Here is a 19,763-nt window from a genome sequence, read left to right as displayed (position 1 = left end):
CTCGGCACTCGACGTTATTGATTTTAAAACCCGCTGATCAGAAATAAGTATACACCATCGCGCTTAAAGATGGCCATAGCGTAAGCCGAACCATATAACCGACTCAAAGTCAGTCGAGTAGTCCGGTAACACTGGTTTACTGCTGTTGTCACGGGATGCTCTTCACCCAGAGAGGTCGTAAAGTAAACAGACTGCGGTAAGCAGCAAAGCAGCGAAAGGAAGGAAGAAGACTGGAACTAAAATAAATAAATAAATCAGCGCCTGCCGAGTGACTACATCGGTTTGGAAAACTCGACAGAATAAGAGGGGGAGGTAAGTGCATTCAAAGTTAAAAACTGCAACACGATAAAGTGACGATGTTTCGTTTGTGCGCGAGTGGTCAGATGCCAACAAGCTAACCTGTTTGCTAACGCTAGCTGCTATTTGTACTGCGTGGATTAGCTGGGAAGGGGGTAAAAATAGTAATCATTGATCAATAACCTCATTTATTATTCTCTTTGCAGTTTATCATAACGATTGATGGTTTTAGAGGCACCGAATTTAGCTGACTTTTCATTGCCGCTTACTTATTTAAATTTGGATTATATGTTTTTTTTGTGTGCAAATATTATTGTTTATGCTGCACTATTCTTTTTTGTCAGCATGTATTTTATGCTAGCTATCACATCTTAAATTCCATAGTACACTGTATATTGTATTCCTTTCCAAGTGTTCCGAGTGTTGTTATAACACGTTTTTTTGTGTGCAAATATTATTGTTTATGCCGCACTATTCTTTTTTGTCAGCATGTATTTTATGCTAGCTATCACATCTTAAATTCCATAGTACACTGTATATTGTATTCCTTTCCAAGTGTTCCGAGTGTTGTTATAACACGTGCTGTACGTCGACAAGATATAACTCATGTGCAGTCATCTGCAAGTGAAGTTGCTTAAAAGTGACACCTAAATGCTCCATCTCTTCAGACACGATGGAGATGCTGTGTTTCCGCTTGCCCGGCCATGGGGACATGACCCTCCAACACATGAATTCTTTGAGATTTCGCCAGCATTTTTGTGATGTCACCATATTGACCAGCAACAGCCAAACATTCAGGGGACACAAGGTAGTGCTTGCTGCTTGCTCACCCTTCTTGAGAGACCAGTTCCTCCTCAACCCTTCATCTAAGCTTCAGGTAGATAAGGAATGGCAATTTGCATAATGCCATTGTGTCTGTCCTGTGATAAACAATGCTCTCTTTCTCACAAATGTCCAGGTGTCAATGCTGCACAGCTCTTCAGTCATGTGTGATCTGCTACAGTCCTGCTACACTGGTGTTCTACAATTTAAACCAGAGGAGATAGTCAACTACTTGACTGCCGCAAGTTACTTGCAGATGGAATATATTGTAGAGCGCTGTAGGGATGCTTTGAAGAAGTACATGCAGCTGAAAACCCCTAATCCACTGAAGGTTAGTCACCCAAAGTTGTTTTTGCTAAAAGAGAAAAAAAACACTACCGTTGTTTTATTTCAGTGTAATATTCTTTCTTTCTTTTTTTTAAAAAAAAACACCAAAAAAAAATAAATTGCCCTAAAAGTCATGTAATAAAATGATTGTTTTATTATTTGCAGGTGAAATAGTGTTTAGAATGTCTTCCTATATAACACATTCCAATGCGTGTTAGCCTAATTGAAAACTCCCAAAACGCGCAAAGGCTTGAATGTGAGTGTAAATGTTTGTCTCTATTTTTCCTGGATTGACTACTCACAACCTCCTTTAGAGGGCAAGTGCTATATTATTGGCCAATCTACCAATCTAAAATAAGTGACCCTATTGTTTTTTTTCAAAGAGTCAAAGATAAAAGCCTACTGAAATTATTAAGTAAGAGAGAAAAGAATCCAGCAATTTTGGAGGTCAGCTGATCCAGAACCTGGTGTCATGAATCACATCTTTTACTAATGGTCATTTTGTATACGTTTGTGGGATCTCTTCGTTCTTTTTTTATGCCGATTTGCAATCAATTTGAGCTCACATTATTTTCTTTTCCACATGTCGCAGATAACTACAGAGGAGAGACCGCCTCAGCCTGTGATTGTCAGCGGCAGCATTCATTCCATCGCATCACCCCTTGGCAGCCGACCTTCTCCCGTGCGTAGTTTAGAAGTACACTTGGTGGAAGAGAACAGCACACAGCAAAACAATCAGCACCATGATGGCAGTCCTTTGGTGGAAAAAACATCTGTGAAGGTGTGTGTTTTCCCAATTGACAGCCATGTTCCACCAAGTAGTATAATACAGTGCAACTTTCCACTCTGGAATGCTGAATCTGGCTCTCCACTTCTACAATGTGGTGTGTTGCTGCATCATCAACACAAGTGGCATGGCATCACAACAGCATGAGTTTTAACTATTGAAAGGAGGATCTTCAAATGTTGACCAATCAACAAACTGCATTTATCTTAGAAATTTGGTACATTGTGATGTATAGGACTTGCAGAGGTGGCAAATTCAACTCCATAAAGTAACAACCCTGCCACAGTTTGGCTTTAGCCCCAGGAGCTAGCTAGCTAGCTAACATCAGTAGCTAGCTAGCTAGCTAACATCAGAGGCTAAAGCCAAGCTGTGGCAGGGTTTTTACTTTCTGGACCTGGATTTCCCACCTCTGAGATACCACACTCAATTTAGTGAGGTAAAGCACCCTAAACAGCAAACTCAACTACATGTGGCTCTTAAGTCTCTCTCCTTTGGCTCCCTTTGGATCTCTATAAAGAAAAAGGAGAAATTCATATTATTTTACATATTTAAGTTTTTAACTTTATTTTTTTAGATAAAGTATTCTTTAAAATTAATAATTAAATATTAAAAAATGGTCAGGGTCCAAATTTTTACGTTGTCAGAAAAACAGAGATGAAAGATAGATGAAAAAGTTTTTTAAATTATCTAAAAATGTCAAAAAAATTACCAAAAAATCACCAAGAAGAGGAAGATCAGAAAATTACCATATGTCCATGAACAGAAATTTTATTTTAAGAAAAGAAAGGAAAGAAAATATTTAAAAAGTAAGGACAAAAATGTCTAAAAACTAAATAAAAAATTACCACACAATGTCCACAAAATGGCCAAAAATGTCAGAAAATTGGAAACAAAAAAGTCATGAAAACATGTTTTTTAAAATAAATAGCCGTAAAATGTTCAAAAAATGAAGGAGAGGTAGAAATTTTGTACATAAAATTGCCAAAAATGTATGAAAAATGAAGTCTGAAAATGTACCCAAAAGGGAAAGGTAGAAGAAAATGAATGTGTACGTATTGGATGCTGTGCTCATATTTTTATGTTGTGGTGCAGCTCTAATTTAGCTCTTGGGCCCTCAGTACATTAGACCATTGGTTCTAAACCCCGGTCCTCGTATTCAGCCTGTTTTCCATGTGTCCATCAGCCAACACAGTTATCAGGCTTCATGCAGAGCTTGCTGATTAGCTGATCGTTTGAAACACCTGTGTTGGCTGTTGGAGACATGGAAAACAGACTGGATAGGGGTACTCGAGGACCGGGGTTGAGAACCACTGCATTAGTCTAATAATAAACACAGTTTCCTTTATCACAATCTTCAAATGTTTAGCGGCTCCAAAACCATTTTGGGTGATTTATTTGGCCTAAAACGGCTCTTTTGCTGACCCCTGCCCTAAACCTATGTTTTGAATTTGAAAAAAAAAAAAAGATCAGTTAATTTTTCAATAAAGGAGGGTTTGGTGAATGTGCATAGGAAATTACAAGGTTAACTCATTCACTCCCGGCCATTTTCACTGAAGCAACCCTCTTCGCTCCTGGCTGTTTTACTGGATTTTGACTGATTCTGCAAGGCCCACAGAATATTGTGTTCTATTGCTATAAAAACATGGAACCTACCAAAAGAAAGATTAGAGTCTCTTTCATCAGGAAAAAAAGTATATTTCTATCTGTTTCACTTTTGCAGCAATTAGCATTAGAATATAGCTAAATTTCATAATTAATCACAAATCTGTTTATACCAGTGAGTAAAAGAGCCTTTTGCAACATGACCCTGGTTGCTCTCTTTATACTCTGCTGCCACCTGCTGGACGTTTTTTGCAATATCTACCATTGCTTTAAGCCACCTCTTCGTGTCAGAAGCTGCATCAAAGCCTTCAGTATGCTCTTGCATAAAAAACAACAACATAAAAACGTATAAATACGTTTTGGGGAGTGAAGCACAAAGTATTAAAATAACATACTTGCACATTTTTGTGTTTGAATAAGTTAATGTGTCAATTTTGTCCATTCATTGCTTTAAGGGACCGCTTCAAGTCAGAGGCTGCCTTCTGTATGCTCTAGCATTAAAAAAAACGTTTTTGTATGTTTTTGGGAGCAACTGAGTTAAGAACCATAATAGTAGTGTAAACACTGTTGTTTCCGATATTACGCTAATGTCTCTATTTTTGACACAGGATAATGCATCAGGCCAGAGTGGAGATGCCCAACGTGATATGTTCCAAGTTTACATCTCTGATGAAGAGCAGAACAGTGTCAAGGAGGAAGAGGCCGGCGCTCCCATTGATGAGCATAGGGATGCCCGTTCCCCTGCAGCAGACACGGAGGTTGCAGGAGAGGGTGGCGAATATGACTTGAATCCAACGGCTCAAGGTCCCGACACTGACGGCTTCTCAAGGGAAGGACTGCGTTCTTTCAGACACAGGCTATCTGAACCTAGCCGTGGCCGAGGGAGAGCAACGGGGAGGGGTTTCAAGAGGAGACGGTGGGTGTCATCTCAGGAGAAAAAATCAGCCCCCCAAGATTTGTGGTATCTCGCAGGGACAGCTGACGGCTTTGGGATGGACCTCAGCGAGGGGCTCAAGACGGGAAGTTTTTTCTCAGTTGACCTCCCGCGATTGGACTTGAATCTAGATGACACTCAGGGGGATAAGTCTTTGCCACTGGCTGCCAATAGTTTGACACATTTCCCAGTGGAAGAGTCTGGTGATGCCGGTGAGGGGAGTTGTCGGCTCAATGCCGGTACGAGTGAGGGCGGGGACGAGTCCGTCGCCGTGGTGGGCTCTACATCCAGCGTAACCGGGCCCGTCATCTGCGAGCACTGCGGCATGACGTGCCCCTCGACTCACGCCCTCGCCATGCACTACTGCTCCGCTCACCAGGTTTACGCCTGCCCCTTCTGCGACAAGCAATTCCGCCACTCCTACAACCTGAATCGACACATGGCCTTGCACCGGGGCAACGGCAAACCCCACCAGTGCCCCCTGTGCTCTAAGGGCTTCACCCAGCGCTCCACGCTTATCGACCACATGAACCTCCACAGCGGCGAGCGCCCGCATCGCTGCGCGTATTGTCACGCCCGCTTCGCCCATAAGCCCGCCTTACGGCGCCACCTGAAGGAGCAGCACGGCAAAACGTCAGTGCAGAATTCCATCCACGAGCAGGAGGAGCGGGAGAGATCGCTTGGGAGGATACGAGAAGAAGCGCAAGAATGTCCAGTTACGCAGCAAACGTCTTAAAAACCAAATAATTTCAGGCTAAACTAGTTTGATCTGGTAAACGTAGTTTAGCTGTGAGGCCTTTAAAATCTGTGTCATTTTAATCTTAAAGAACTGACTTAATTATTTTGTATGTTGTATATGTAGTTGTGTATAGTGTAATGTCTTTTGTGGGGGGAAAAAAATCATTTTAAAATATTTTTTTGCTGTGGAAAAAAAAATGCTGGTTTTAATGACTTGTAAATATTGTATTCCATGTAAAAGGCATTCCGAGGAATCTTTGGGACCTAAGTCTGTTCAGACCTGTTGTACACTGCCTAATATGGGGCCTTATATTTAAGTTTTGTTTAATTTATGGTTCCTTTGAAGCATCAATGATTTGGACCTCTGGTAATTACTGTTGTTCAAAGAAATAAATGTTTGAGGTCTGTTTTCCTGTTAATTTACTGTACATCAAACATTTACATTTTTAAGTAAAGGTCAGATGCAAGGTTTAAACAAGAATAATGTACAATAAATTTACAGGTAGCACTAATACTGTAATAACTTAATAATTGCATACATTTATGCTAAAGAAAGCAAGTTAATTAGAAATGTATCACACCCTGTCAACATTTTATGTTAAAAGTGAAAATATTTATTTTAGCTTGTAATGGCATAAGTGGCAAGACTGTATAATTAAGGGTGTGCCAAAAAATCTATTCTCATAAGAATCGCAATTCTCATTTAGTACGATTCAGAATCGATTTGGCCACTTAGGGGCAGTGTGGTTCCACGCGGTCTAATACACTGTTAAGTTGTAGCCACATTAGAGACTAGAAGGAAAAAGTCACAATCAAGTTATTCCAATAAAAGTAGTTTTTTTGCAGTGTGGAGCCTTTCTGTGATAAAAGTGTTGCGAGTAGCGCGCTAATTAGCAGTAAACCATTACAATTGCAAAGAATTGTCACTCAAATAATTTTGAATCAAAAATCGTCCCTAGTTGAAAATCGATTCTGAATCGAATCGCACACCCAAAAATCGGAATTGAATCGTGAGACATTCAAAGATTCCCACCCCTAATAATATTGTTTATAAATACATTGATTTTATTATACAGTATTTGTCAAATTTTAAGAAAATATTCCATGTTCAAAATTATGAGAATATCAAATGTTTTAGATATATCACGTTTGTGAATGACGCTAGAATTTACTAGGATCATAAGGATTCCTTCAGAAAATTGTCACGTCCCAAGTTTCCAAAATGTAACAAAAAAAAAAAACATTGAAATTGCGAATATTTTAAATCTCTTTTTAACCTCTTAATGCTTCCACATTTTCTGCCAATTTTGGCCCAAAAATAAATAAAATAAAAAAAGTTTCAAAAGTGAAAATTTCATTGAATGGTCAAACCAACATTAACTGAGAATATTTCATATTCGTCCATAGGTCAGTGGTCCACCTGACCTGTGCAGTGTGCACTACTAACCTTGCTCTGCAATCTGAATTCTCGCGGCGAGCCTGTTGATTTCCACCAATCACAGAGCGACATTGTGTTTAGGCGCGGGATATGTAGGTGTGACGAAACCAAAAAACGCAGACACTGTGGAAAACTAACCTAGGACAAAATTAACACTGGATTTCAAGAATATTAAGTTTGGGATTGTAATAGAAGACAGAAAAAGGGAAATGATGCTCAATACTTTGATAAGTGGCAAGACTGTATAATTAAAGGCGTGCCAAAAAATCGATTCTCATAAGAATCGCAATTCTCATTTAGTACTATTCAGAATCGATTTGGCCACTTAGGGGCAGTGTGGTTCCACGCGGTCTAATACACTGTTAAGTTGTAGCCACATTAGAGACTAGAAGGAAAAAGTCACAATCAAGTTATTCCAATAACTTATGCACGGAGTGGAATACCTTTCATGGGCTGGATGTGGATACTGCTGCTGTGACTGTAACTGACTATATTCAATTCTGTGTGGACAACCTCATACCAACAAAGGAAATAACTGTTTACCCCAACAACAAACCGTATATTACTAAAGAGGTTAAAGACTGTATTAACCGCAAAAAAAACGCATTTAAGAACCAGGACAGAGCCCAGCTCAAACTGATTCAAAAAGAACTCAAACACATGCTTAAAAAAGCAAAAAGGAAGTACAAAGAAACTATAGAACAACACTTTGCTGCTAACAACTCCAAGAAAATGTGGGACACCATGAGGAGGATCACCAACTTGACTCCTGCTCAAAAAGGTCTCAGCACCCTAAATGACCTCCAGAAGGCAAGGGAGATGAATGACTTTTATTTAAGATTCGAAACCCAGGACTTCTCCTCTGAATGTGGGGAGGTCCTGAGGTCCATTTCAGTGAATGAGCAGGACTCAAGGCTGGTGATTCATCCCCATGACGTCCAATCTGCTTTTAGGTCTGTCTGCACAAAAAAGGCCTCAGGACCGGATGGGATATCTGCCCTTCTGCTAAAATCCTGTGCAGAGGAGCTCACAGCAGCATGGCAGCCCATCTTCCAGAGATCTGTGGACTCACACTCCATTCCCAGTCTCTGGAAAAAATCAGTAATCTTCACGGTTCCTATGTCCTGTGGTCAATAATGACTTCAGGCCTGTGGCTCTAACTTCCATTGTCATGAAGTGTTTCGTGAGGCTGATGGTGACTCGGCTCAGGGGGCAGGTGGATGCACACTTAGACTCCCTTCAGTTTGCCTACAAGCGGGGTCGGCTCGCGGCCATTTAAAACAACGCTGTACAGGTACTACACGTGCTTCTTATTCGTCCAAATGCACTTTTAATGTGTCCCTTTTGTTCTCCTGGTAAATATATCGTTCCGCGTGATCTTTTTGTTTATTATTACATCATGGTTTTCCCCGACAATGAGATTTGTCCAGCTGGAGTTGCCGTAGGTTTCACGTGACGATGATACTCCGTTCCAGGCCGCTTTGGCGTCGACACGCACGCTTTCGCGTTTCGCTATATAATCCTTCTTGATTTCTGACTGAATGGACTTAAACATCGACACTGTGCGTGCGTCGCTACTTTAGAGAAGTCAAAAATAATTGCTACATTTCGTGTCTGCTTACATTCGTATCAGGCGGTGCTCGTCAACATCTCTCGGCCCTGTTTTGCTTAGCTTAGCTTTGCTTAGTTTAGCTTGCTAGCCACCAAAAAAAGGAGACGCGTTTTTATTTAGCGACTCATTGGCTCAGCAGACACCAAGTGTGAAAATAGATTCGCCGATATCGTGAATATGTGTGCTGCAACGAACGTGAGGTGCGAAAAAGAGCTTTGTGGAGCACAGGAGGAGAACGAGCGACAACGTCAGCTGCTGGACGCTGTGCGCAAGCAGCCTCGTGTTGTGTTGAACAGAGCAGGTTTGTCGCTTGCTTAATCAATACTTTTAAACAATATTGAAGACATTTAACATTTTCAATTTATAATTTTACTGTTTTTGAATTTACTTATAAACATATAGATGTGATATAATCATGAATGTAGTTAAATACAGTAGAATAATGATTGTGTGAACTCTTATTGATCTTCGTACCCTCAAAGCTATTGAAGATAGGAATGTGCATGATGTTATCAGAGTCTCTTGTCATTAGGGACTGAAGGTCTGGGGTCAGATCCTGATTGCATCTGTTCCCCCAAGCAAGAAGGGGAACTGTATAAAGATGTCTGTTTACCATCAACATTACACCTTTGTTCAACCTAGGAGTCAACATGTCTGTCCTTTGTTCAACATTACACCTTTATTCAACCTAGGAGTCGACATGTCTGTCCTTTGTTCAATCAAGAGGCGGAAAGAGGAACCTTTTATCTTTTGACTATAAATAAGTGGATGTTTTGTATTCGAGTACACACTTGGGGCTCGACATTGCTTTCAGACGTGGGTATCCTAACTGTGTCTTTAGAAGCTTCTAAATAAATGTTTTGCAAAGAAAACTTCTTCATCAGATCTCAATGCAATTAATTTGAAAACGCAAAGATTACACTTAATATAGTAATCAAATAATACCTTCAAAATGGTGACCCTGACGGAGACAAATTGAGACGTTTTTGCGACAGCTGTGATTGATCCTGGACACCGGATTTCTAAAAAGCGCAAAATATTAACAAGGTGAGTGGACAATTATCCACGTAGAGAAATTCTGTTTTGTTTGGGATCATTCAGAGACGCATTTCGTCTGTGCCAAATTGTATTTGGGATCTGTGAACAAGTTAGTGGGGTTAAAGTCGTATTTTTTACGGAGGGACGCAAAAGTCCTCGATTTTGAAAATTACTACGACATTGAACTATGCATAGGAAGTGATGCCCGTTGTGTACGGAGGTGACGTCAAGTAGGAGCGCTCCGCCGTTTGAAACGGCATATGAGATTGAGTTTCCACGGAGGAATAGGCTGTTTTTGTTTTTGTGTGGTATTAGCCGCCCGTGTTGATCACGCGGAGTGAGTGCTGTGAGTGTTGTGGTATTAGCCGCCCGTATTGATCACACGGAGTGAGTGCTGTTTGTTAGACGCCCGTATATTTCTACGGTGTGTGTTGTGGTATTAGCCGCCCGTATATTTCTACGGTGTGAGTGCTGTGTGGTAAGCCGCCCGTGAAGATCCTGGATTTATATTTATTAAGTCGCGCAAACGGTATTTAACTCTTTGACTGCCAGACGTTTTCAAAAACGGGTTGTCGCCAGTGCCAGCCGATTTAAGCATTTTGAGTGATCTTTCAAGGTCCACAGAAAATGTTGTGTTTGGACTATGGAAATACACATACTACCAAATGAAAGATTGGACTCTCAGCTTTCATCAGAAAAAAAAGTTTGTTTCTACCTTATTCCGTTCTTCAGTAGTCAACAATAGAAAATGGTTACTTTCACCGAAATTCTCTCTTTTGAAACAAAAAACGGAGAAAAAGAGCTTTTTGTGAAACGATGTTATTTCATGCACTCTAGTGAATTGTACACTTCTTTTTGTCCATGAATGATGCCACAAACACCTAAATAGTGCTTTACTTCTGTAAAACGCTTTCACCAACAATGAAAAAGTGTTTTTTGATTGCAAAATACGTTTATTTCCATTCAACAGTGTAACAATTTGACAAAACAATTTCGCAAACTATTTACAAATGTGTGCAACTGTGGTACTACTTACAATTATGTGGATGTTTCAAATACAGTTTTTCCTTTTGTAACGCTCTCCTGCGTGCAAGGAGACGCCAGGACTCGCACAACAGTTTACTTTCACTTTCACATTGGTCCGTTTTGCGTGCAAACGTTACACTTTCTTGACGGCCTTTTTTTCCGGGGAATAAAAAGCAAGTAGCAGACTGTACACACTTCCTCCGATGAATATGCATTGGACTCGGGGCACTCTCCGTCGTCCGATCGAACGTCTGCCTGTGCGTGCTCGGTTGCGCTCCGCGTTACGACACCGTCATAGCCGCCGCGTCAGCGGTTCCAATTTCGCCGTCAAGCTCGGATTCACCTTCATCATCATCGTCATCAATGTACTATTTTAGCGTTGGTCGATGCCTTTCGTCTTGTAAGTGTAGAGCTGCTTGCAAACGCTCGCCATTGCCCGTTCCCTCCTCCATCTAGCTCCATCTAACGTCTTCTACTGCCGCGTCAATGCTTTCCAACCACGGAGTCACCATCATCTTCATCATCGATGATGATCATCGTCATCAACAATGTGCTTTTTTAGCGATGCTTTTGGTCTTTGAAAAAAACGGCTCTGGCGTTAGCTCCTCGCGACCGGCCGCCATTTTTCCTTTGTTTTCCATTCTGATCTCCTGCTCAACGCTCTAGCTCCGCCTCCACTGACGCCCACCCGATCTTGTCAAAAGAGAGTCATCGCTGCCCTCTAGGGGCCAAAAATAGTCATTAGGCTCACGAGACCTGCTTAAAATTTTCAGGAGAGCTCCGCAAGCCTTCCCAGCACCCGTTTCAAAAAAAAAAAAAAAAAAATGGGAGGACGTCTTTTAACGTCTTTGGCGCTCCTCCGTAGGTTTTTGCAGAACGTCATTTAACGTCTTTGGCAGTAAAAGAGTTAATATCTGTTTTATTTTCGTCTTGTTTTTATTTTTCTGAAAAAAAAATATATAATAATAATTTTTTGGGGGGATTAATGAGAATAGTTTTGATCTGTCATATTGTAGTATCATGAGTGAGACGTCACTGACTTTATAAATATTAAAAACGACTAATTACTACATATCATGGACGAAAATTTTTGACCGTAACTAAGGATGGTTCGATTTGCATACACTTCCGGTCGATAGTCAGAATTGGTCGCTAAGCGAACAGTAAAGGCTGTAACGTTCATGATGCTGGACGCATTTCCACCACGGTGTCGAAGTAAGTTGAAAAATCTTTTAAATGAATGAATGCGCACTAATTGTGATAGTGGTTGGTTCTCACCGTTGAAAAATGTGGTGTGTTCGTGGAACTTGATTGTGTAAAACAGCGCCAGACGCTGATTACCTCCGTGAAAAACACATCTATATTTTCTTCGAATGGAAGAAAAGTTAGACGACAATATAAGGTCGTGGACCAAATGTTGGTTTGTGCTAGAATGTTAGCGTTGGGTAGCTCTGTGAAAGTTGCGCGGATGGCGGTGTTAAGTGATTTTGAGAACAAGGAGGCTGATGCTAAGCTAGCGGCTCTGCCAGCGTACGAGTTGCCATGCGCAGGAGATGAGTTTTTGGTAAGACGCTACCGCGCGAATCTGTTTTTAAGGCTGAGGATGAGTTAGCTGCGGGCAGCCGCATCTGTTAAGAAATTGGAACATAAATTGGATGAAGTGTTGGCTATGAGAGATGACCCGCGGGAAAAATTGAACCAAGCGAGAGCTCTTGGTTTAGAAATGAATTGTTGAGTGTACGCATTTGTTTGTTAAGCTCCGTGGTGGTGTGTTGTGGCCACACGGTTTTTCGTTGTTTGTCTTACAATGTGCGCGACGTGTCTGTGTCGCGGCCATAACGTTGCGATGAAGATCAGGCCTCTTGAATTGGATTGGCTAGTAAGACGTCACTGCCTTGATTTGAGAAGTTCGTGTGTGTTTGTTGGGCCCAGTTGGTGAAATGTTTGGAGCATGTGTGGATTGTGTGATTTTTTCCTTGTCTGTGTGCCTGCAGGGAGTTTGTGACTGTTTGTGTGACTCTGACAATGGAAAAGGTGTGTTGTGTGATGTTCTAGCGGGATTTTTGAAATCAAAATGGCCGTTTGGTCTTTGTTTCTCCTCACCGCCTTTGTGGAGATGAGAAAGTGCAGAAGTTAAGTGAATGGAAGTGTAAGTTTGTTTGAGACAGTGATTTTTTTTTAAGTGTAGGAAAGAAAGTCAGAAAAAAGAAGGGTGGAAAGTAATTTTTTCCCTCCAAAATCCTTTGTCCTCAAAAAATGGGGGTGTGAGATTGGGAGTTGGCAGAGACTCATTCTGCATATTTTGTTGTGGGGGAGGATTCCTCTATTGTCTGTAAGAATTATTTAAGCTCTTCCTCCTGCTCTTGTTTTAAAACAGGCCTGTGGAATTAAGGGTGGGGTGAGCTGCTGTTTTAAGAAGGTGGTGATTTGCACTGTTGTCTGTTAAAATTAAATTAAACTAAATAAAAAGGACAGGGGAGTGTGTGTGATAAGTTTTTCCCCCCTCTCCCATTGTCTCCATTTGGGAGCTGTAGTTCAATTTGGGAGACTTGTAGTCTGTTGTGTCAAAGTGACACCTTGTTGTCATCTTGTGTGTGTGTGTGTAAATAGCAGGGGGTCTTCTGATGCTAATCTGTTAAGATCAAATTGTTCCTGTTAAGCGGAAAGATATAGAGGCCTAGATGATACTACAGGTCACTATTCTTATTTTATTAATTGGGTCTGCTTTTATTTGAATGTGGAGTAATAATTTTTTTTTGATAAAGACTTTTCATTTTTTATATTTCCCCTGCATCTCTGATAACTCATTCGTAGGTGTGAAAATGTTTTAACCTTTGTCCTTATCTGAGTCCCATTCTAGAAGTCTGAGGAGTCCTGAAATTTGAGAGGACTTCCCTCCAAGTGGCCAGGGTGACTGTGAGCTGTCACATTTTAAGCATAATTTGAGGTAACATGTAATGAAGAAGAAGTCTATGGTAGACATATGCGTAAATATAGTAATACTATTTGCTATAGTGTAGTGAACACATTTAAATAAAACTACAAAATACATATTTTTTGAGAAAATTATTATTTTTTAATTACAACAAGCAGATAGGATCTCTTGCTATGATCTCATCTCCCTCTGTCTGTTCCGAGTGTATAAATGTTTCAGGCAGGTTCAATCTTTGACGAGAGGTGTTGTTCTTGGGTGTCTCAAACGTGCTGGAATAACCTGGCTGTTGGGAATATGGACAAGCGTTCTCCTGCTCTGCTTGGTGCACAGAGGGGACGGCAAGCTGCACGGAAGGCCACTTTCGGGAGGGGAAGTGGCCAAACAGACTGCGATAAGGATGGTACACTATATCCGCTCGCCATAGGATTGTTCAATGACTCTTAGGAATTATCTGAGCAAAATGTCCATCAACTCTTTGAGCAGACATCTCGAACTCTCATCACAGCCGTCTTGATGAAACTGTCAGGGGTCTCCAGTGACAGCTAAGGCCTGCTTTGAACTTTGCCCTGCATAAACTGCTGCTATCTGCAAGGACAGGAAGGAATATGAACTCCAGTTGTTGACTCAAAGTTCTCGAGTCATCTGAGATTAGCTCCTTGAGTCATATTTTGGTCTGTGTGTGTACATTTGCACTCTGTACTGTGTCGGAAAAGGAGATGTGATCTATAGCAACGCAGTTTCGGAAATTGAAAACGGCTTATGTGAATTAGAGTAGGATAAAATTTATTTCAATCTTTAATACTATATTTTCCGTTGTTTGATGCTTGTTGAATTTGGTCTTCTAATTTTTTCCCATTTCTCTTTTATAACTTTGGCTTCTCAGATTGGACTCAGACGTGGAACACTTACGGCGAATTTGCTGGTTAAATTTTTTAATTTTGATTAAGATCACAGCACTGTGATCTTTGGATCCAATGGGGAGGCTCTCTACAAAGTTCCCTGCTGTGTTTTACAAGCCCCCACTACTCTGTAAAAGAGGTGAGGTTAATTAGCATTTTAAGAATACTTTTTGGTTGGTTTAAAGTAGGGATTTTGTCTTGTTTTTCTGATTATAACTCGTTTCTTTTACTAGTTGAGATGGCAGATATTTGGAAGATTTGTGACCTGCAATAGATTAATGGGGTTGTTTTAAATCTTTTTCTCTTCTCTTCCTGACTCTAAAAGTCCTCCGCTGCAGTATCTTAATTTACATCTGCTTGAGTTGTTTTTCTCACTTTGAATTGCCTGAACAGGATTCAAATTTGCATTACAAACTCTTGCCTCAAAGGCTTTTGTTTTTATGGCTCCTGGCTAGCTCAGCTGGAGATCTTCTTGTAGTTCTGGTGTTGGCCAAATTGTCCCAATTTGGTTGTTTTTCTAATTTACAGGACACAAGGTGTCTGTTTTTTCCCCTCTTTGAAGCAGCAATTTGGGAGCGGCTGCAGTTTTCACATTCAGGTCTGAAATGGTCAAAGTTGATCCTTATCAGATGAGAGGGAGTCAGTTACTGGTCTGTATGTGTGTATCACGAAGAAAGTATGCACACAAACAAGTCATGTTTAATTAAATAAATATAGGACTATAAGTTAGTCTGAATGTGATACTTCTATAGTATGTGAGTGAATGAAGTGATACTTCTACAGTATGTGACTGAGGGGGAATGACTGGTCTGTCTGTGTATCGTTCAAAAGGAAGTCTGATGTGAGAATGAAGTTTGGTGTGAGGAATTTACAGGCGGAGAATGGAGAGGATTGGACTTGGAGGAAAGTAAGTTCTACAAAGCTGACAAAAGACGACCCTAATAGCAGAAATACGGTAAGTATGTTCCATTTCAGAAACAATTGAAAAGTATAATTTCTAGAGCCCATGGAATATGCCATTTAGGTGTGGAAGGAACATTGAGACACCTGGGTGACTTTTTTTCATGAGACAAGTTGTTAAAAATGAACTGCAGGACTGCAGTGTTTATTAAAGGTATAAGTATATATATGTAAATCTCTTCTCAGACTGTTTATGGCCCGGCCGGACATGAATAGTTCTGGGTTAAGATGATGTTGTTTTTAAATGATTTACACTGCTATAATAAAAAAAAACAGCGTTTAAAAATACAGAAATTTGATGTATGACAAAAAGCACATTTATGCTAAATCTACAACAGTAAATATCATGGTAAAATATTTGATTAATCATTATCTACCATCATAAGGGTTTGCTAGGAATATTGGATCAGACGAACCCATTTGAAAAAACAAAACTTCATGAGATATAGAAAAGGCATTGAGATTAAAACATATTTGATTTAGTATATTATCTCTGATCTCGAAGACATTAAAGAAAAATAGAAATATTAAACAATTGGCCTCATAAAGTTTCAATGGCTACAAGACTTTCATTATTGTGTCATTGAATGTGCAAATGCCATTAAACGGATTCTGTTTGAATGCCACAACAAAAAGAACTTTTTCCGTGTACAACAGCACGTTCCAGGACCTACAGAACTTAAACAATTAACATTTGCTAAAAACTACCAGGTGCTCTTTTCAAAGTAAAGAATGAAGACTATTTATGTTATAAGTGACTAAATGAAAATGATTTTGCACACAGATTGGTTTGCTGATCATAATAGTGGGGGCCGCATCCACCACATGTGAGCCACATGTGGTCCCAGGCTCATCAATCACATCAATTGACCCCGACCGAGGGGGTTGACTAAGCTGCTGACCCAGATGCCCCGGCTGTCTGTTCCAGGAGGATGCTAAGTGCTTTCCGAGGCACTGTTCCATGGGGGGGTCTTCACCACGAGATGACTTCACTGCACAAACACATCTGCTATTGCGTCGTGACACATTTTGTTGAATATAAGCTATTACACATAGGGTCGTTTTTCATATGATATGCCCCTTCCACTGAAAATTTCTTAAGGAATCAAATTGTTCTTTAATGCCATATGACTGCTAAACTACCCCCTCTCTCTCTCTCTCTCTCTCTCTCTCTCTCTCTCCTGCTGTTCTTATTTTCTGAACTCCACACATAGACATTGCTTCATTTTGCGACGATCAAGATCCGCGCTGGACTTTCTCTCTAGACTATTGTGGCATTAAATGTCCGGTTTTTGAACTTATAGAAGTTCAATGGGGGGACTGAAGACATTTAACATTTTCAATTTATAATTTTACTGTTTTTGAATTTACTTATAAACATATAGATGTGATATAATCATGAATGTAGTTAAATACAGTAGGATAATGATTGTGTGAACTCTTATTGATCTTCGTACCCTCAAAGCTATTGAAGATAGGAATGTGCATGATGTTATCAGAGTCTCTTGTCATTAGGGACTGAAGGTCTGGGGTCAGATCCTGATTGCATCTGTTCCCCCAAGCAAGAAGGGGAACTGTATAAAGATGTCTGTTTACCATCAACATTACACCTTTGTTCAACCTAGGAGTCGACATGTCTGTCCTTTGTTCAACATTACACCTTTGTTCAACCTAGGAGTCGACATGTCTGTCCTTTGTTCAATCAAGAGGCGGGAAGAGGAACCTTTTATCTTTTGATTATAAATAAGTGGATGTTTTGTATTTGAGTACACACTTGGGGCTCGACATTGCTTTCAGATGTGGGTATCCTAACTGTGTCTTTAGAAGCTTCTAAATAAATGTTTTGCAAAGAAAACTTCTTCATCAGATCTCAATGCAATTAATTTGAAAACGCAAAGATTACACTTAATATAGTAATCAAATAATACCTTCAATATGTATTTATTTATTTTGATAGGAATCTTCATCCGGCCACTTTGTTACATTACGTTTACAGTTTTTGTCTGTCGCTTTGGTACATTACTCAGATCTTAATTGAATTTCTCAGAACTGCTTTTTCAATTTTCCCATCGCTGTGTCACTTGTACACAGCACTAAGCAATTGCTCTTTTTTTTTTTTTTTTACAAGCTGAGGCAAATCTGTTGTTTCTACACATGTACGTTTTCCCGGCTTTGTTATTATTGCGCTCGCGTGGCCAATGTGATAATCTTAAATATAAAATACATAACGGTTATGTTATGTAAAGTGCATTTACCAAACCTTGTGTCTCTTGTGTCCCGCAGACGTCTGTGAAATATATCTTTGTCCTGAGCGGCAGGAGTCAGACTTCCCTGGCGTGAAAGAGGAGGACAACCTGGAGCCTCTCCAGGTTAAAGAAGAGGAGCAGCCACACCCTCCCAACATAAATAAAGAGGAGCAGCTGCCACTATACATTAAAGAGGAGGAGGAGGAGTTCACAGAGTTGCCCGGGACTGATTTCCATTTGAAGACTAAAGATGAATGTCTATATGAAAACAACAAAGGGGCGGAGCCTTCAAGCAGCAGCTCAAGACAACTGATAACAACTGAAGATGATGAGGACCACCGTGGAGGATCACAAGCAGACAGCCGGTTAGCTCTAATGTCAGATGCTGAAGACGCGTCACATTCTCCTCGCACTGATGACGAACAGTCTGACGGTGACGTGACATGTCACACTGGCAGCAAATGTTGCAAATGTTCTCTATGTAAACAAACTTTTGGCAGCAACTTTCATTTGAGAAGACATATGATTAGCCAAACTGGTGAAAAACCTTTTCCCTGCTCAGTTTGTGGCCGACGTTTCTCTTACAAAACAAGCTTGAAAGTGCACACAAGAACCCACACCGGAAAGAAGCCTTTTGCCTGCTCTGTTTGTGGTCAGTGTTTTACTAGAAAAGGACACTTAGAAACGCACACAAGAACCCACACACGAGAGAAGTCTTTTGCTTGCTCGGTTTGTGGTCAATGTTTTAGTCAAAAAGGAATCTTAAAAACGCACACAAGAACCCACACTGGAGAGAAGCCTTTTGCTTGCTCAGTTTGTGGTCACAAGTTTGCCTACATGGGACACTTAACCAGACACACAAGAACCCACACTGGAGAGAAGCCTTTTGCCTGCTCTGTTTGTGGTCAGTGTTTTACTAGAAAAGGACACTTAGAAACGCACACAAGAACCCACACTGGAGAGAAGCCTTTTGCTTGCTCAGTTTGTGGTCACAAGTTTGCTCACAAGGCATACTTAACAACGCACACAAGAACCCACAGTGGAGAGAAGCCTTTTGCTTGCTCGGTTTGTGGTCAATGTTTTAGTCAAAAAGGACACCTAAAAATGCACACAATAACCCACACTGGAGAGAAGCCTTTTGCTTGCTCAGTTTGTGGTCACAAGTTTGCTCACATGGGAAACTTAAACAGACACACAATAACCCACACTGGAGAGAAGTCTTTTGATTGCTCAGTTTGTGGTCACAAGTTTGCTCAGATGGGACACTTAAAAGTGCACACAAGAACCCACACTGGAGATCAGCCTTTTTCTTGCTCAGTTTGTTGTCACAAGTTTGCTCAAAAACGAGACTTAAAAGTGCACACAAGAACCCACACTGGAGAGAAGCCTTTTGCTTGCTCGGTTTGTGGTCAGTGTTTTACTCAAAAAGGACACTTACAGAGGCACACAAGAACCCACACTGGAGAGGAGCCTTTTGCTTGCTCTGTTTGTGGTCAAAGATATTCAAGTAATGCCAAAGCTAAGAGGCACAGGTGTGCTGGAGAGAATAGCCGTGATTAATGAAGCTTGATATGACGTCATTTATGCATTGACTTTTAAAATGGTGCAGAAATCCTGTCTACCGCTGAATGAACGAAGGATCTGTGTACTTGCATTGTATATTGTATGTGTCTTGACTTAACCCAGTTATGTGCGTACACTTCTTCTTCATGTGCCGGGTCTGCTACAAACATCAGTGATCATGGCCCTCCATGCCTCTCTGTCATCCGTTTCCCTAATAAATTCGCTAATGGGGTTCTTCTTCCGTGTTGCCAAGTTATTTAAGTTGTCTGTATATTTTGCCGCCTTTTGTTTTTTTACTCCACATATCTTGCCACATTTAATTTGTCTTGCCATGATATTCTTTGCAGAAATATACCTACAGTAGGCTGCAATTACTTTGTATAGTGGCAAGCAATTCTTTGCTTGCCCTATAAAGCCTTTATTGAATATGGATGCTGAGGGGTGGAAATCAGTAAAAGACCAATTACATAAAACGGGTCAGGGGGATAAACAGTGGCACAGAGCTCCTGGTTGGGCCCTCCTACAAAGACAAACATTGT

General features: G+C 40.6%; 2 protein-coding genes across 3 annotated transcripts in view; both read left to right on the top strand.

Moving 5' to 3' along the window:
- The first annotated feature begins 1 nt into the window (after nucleotide 1).
- Nucleotides 2-5,914, top strand: LOC144037323 (uncharacterized). 2 transcript variants are annotated; one of them, XM_077548717.1, is made up of 5 exons: nucleotides 2-312; nucleotides 966-1,174; nucleotides 1,256-1,450; nucleotides 2,039-2,128; nucleotides 4,444-5,914. In XM_077548717.1, the coding sequence occupies exons 2-5, from the start codon at nucleotides 971-973 to the stop codon at nucleotides 5,503-5,505; spliced, it is 1,551 nt and encodes a 516-aa protein (XP_077404843.1). In that variant the 5' UTR covers nucleotides 2-312; nucleotides 966-970; the 3' UTR covers nucleotides 5,506-5,914. The 2 variants fall into 2 exon arrangements, with proteins under 2 accessions (XP_077404843.1, XP_077404842.1); XM_077548716.1 differs by having other exon boundaries at nucleotides 2,039-2,227.
- Nucleotides 5,915-8,734: 2,820 nt separating this feature from the next.
- LOC144037551 (uncharacterized) overlaps nucleotides 8,735-19,763 on the top strand; it is a 49,171-nt gene continuing 38,142 nt past the window's right edge. Inside the window, 2 exon segments of the mRNA XM_077549114.1 lie at nucleotides 8,735-8,858; nucleotides 17,699-19,075. Coding sequence (XP_077405240.1) covers nucleotides 8,735-8,858; nucleotides 17,699-19,075 — 1,501 coding nt within the window.

The sequence above is a fragment of the Vanacampus margaritifer genome, chromosome 17 (assembly GCF_051991255.1).
Source record: "Vanacampus margaritifer isolate UIUO_Vmar chromosome 17, RoL_Vmar_1.0, whole genome shotgun sequence".
In the NCBI taxonomy this organism is placed as follows: domain Eukaryota; kingdom Metazoa; phylum Chordata; class Actinopteri; order Syngnathiformes; family Syngnathidae; genus Vanacampus; species Vanacampus margaritifer.
This window is presented reverse-complemented; position numbering and strand designations above follow the sequence as displayed.

Excerpts from the sequence above, each read along its gene's own strand:
- LOC144037323 (XM_077548716.1), top strand. The coding sequence starts at position 971 with ATGGAGATGCTGTGTTTCCGCTTGCCCGGCCATGGGGACATGACCCTC. Across the intron at positions 1,175-1,255 it reads ACCCTTCATCTAAGCTTCAG|GTGTCAATGCTGCACAGCTC; the intron begins GTAGATAAGGAA and ends ACAAATGTCCAG. Across the intron at positions 2,228-4,443 it reads TGGAAAAAACATCTGTGAAG|GATAATGCATCAGGCCAGAG; the intron begins GTGTGTGTTTTC and ends TTTTTGACACAG.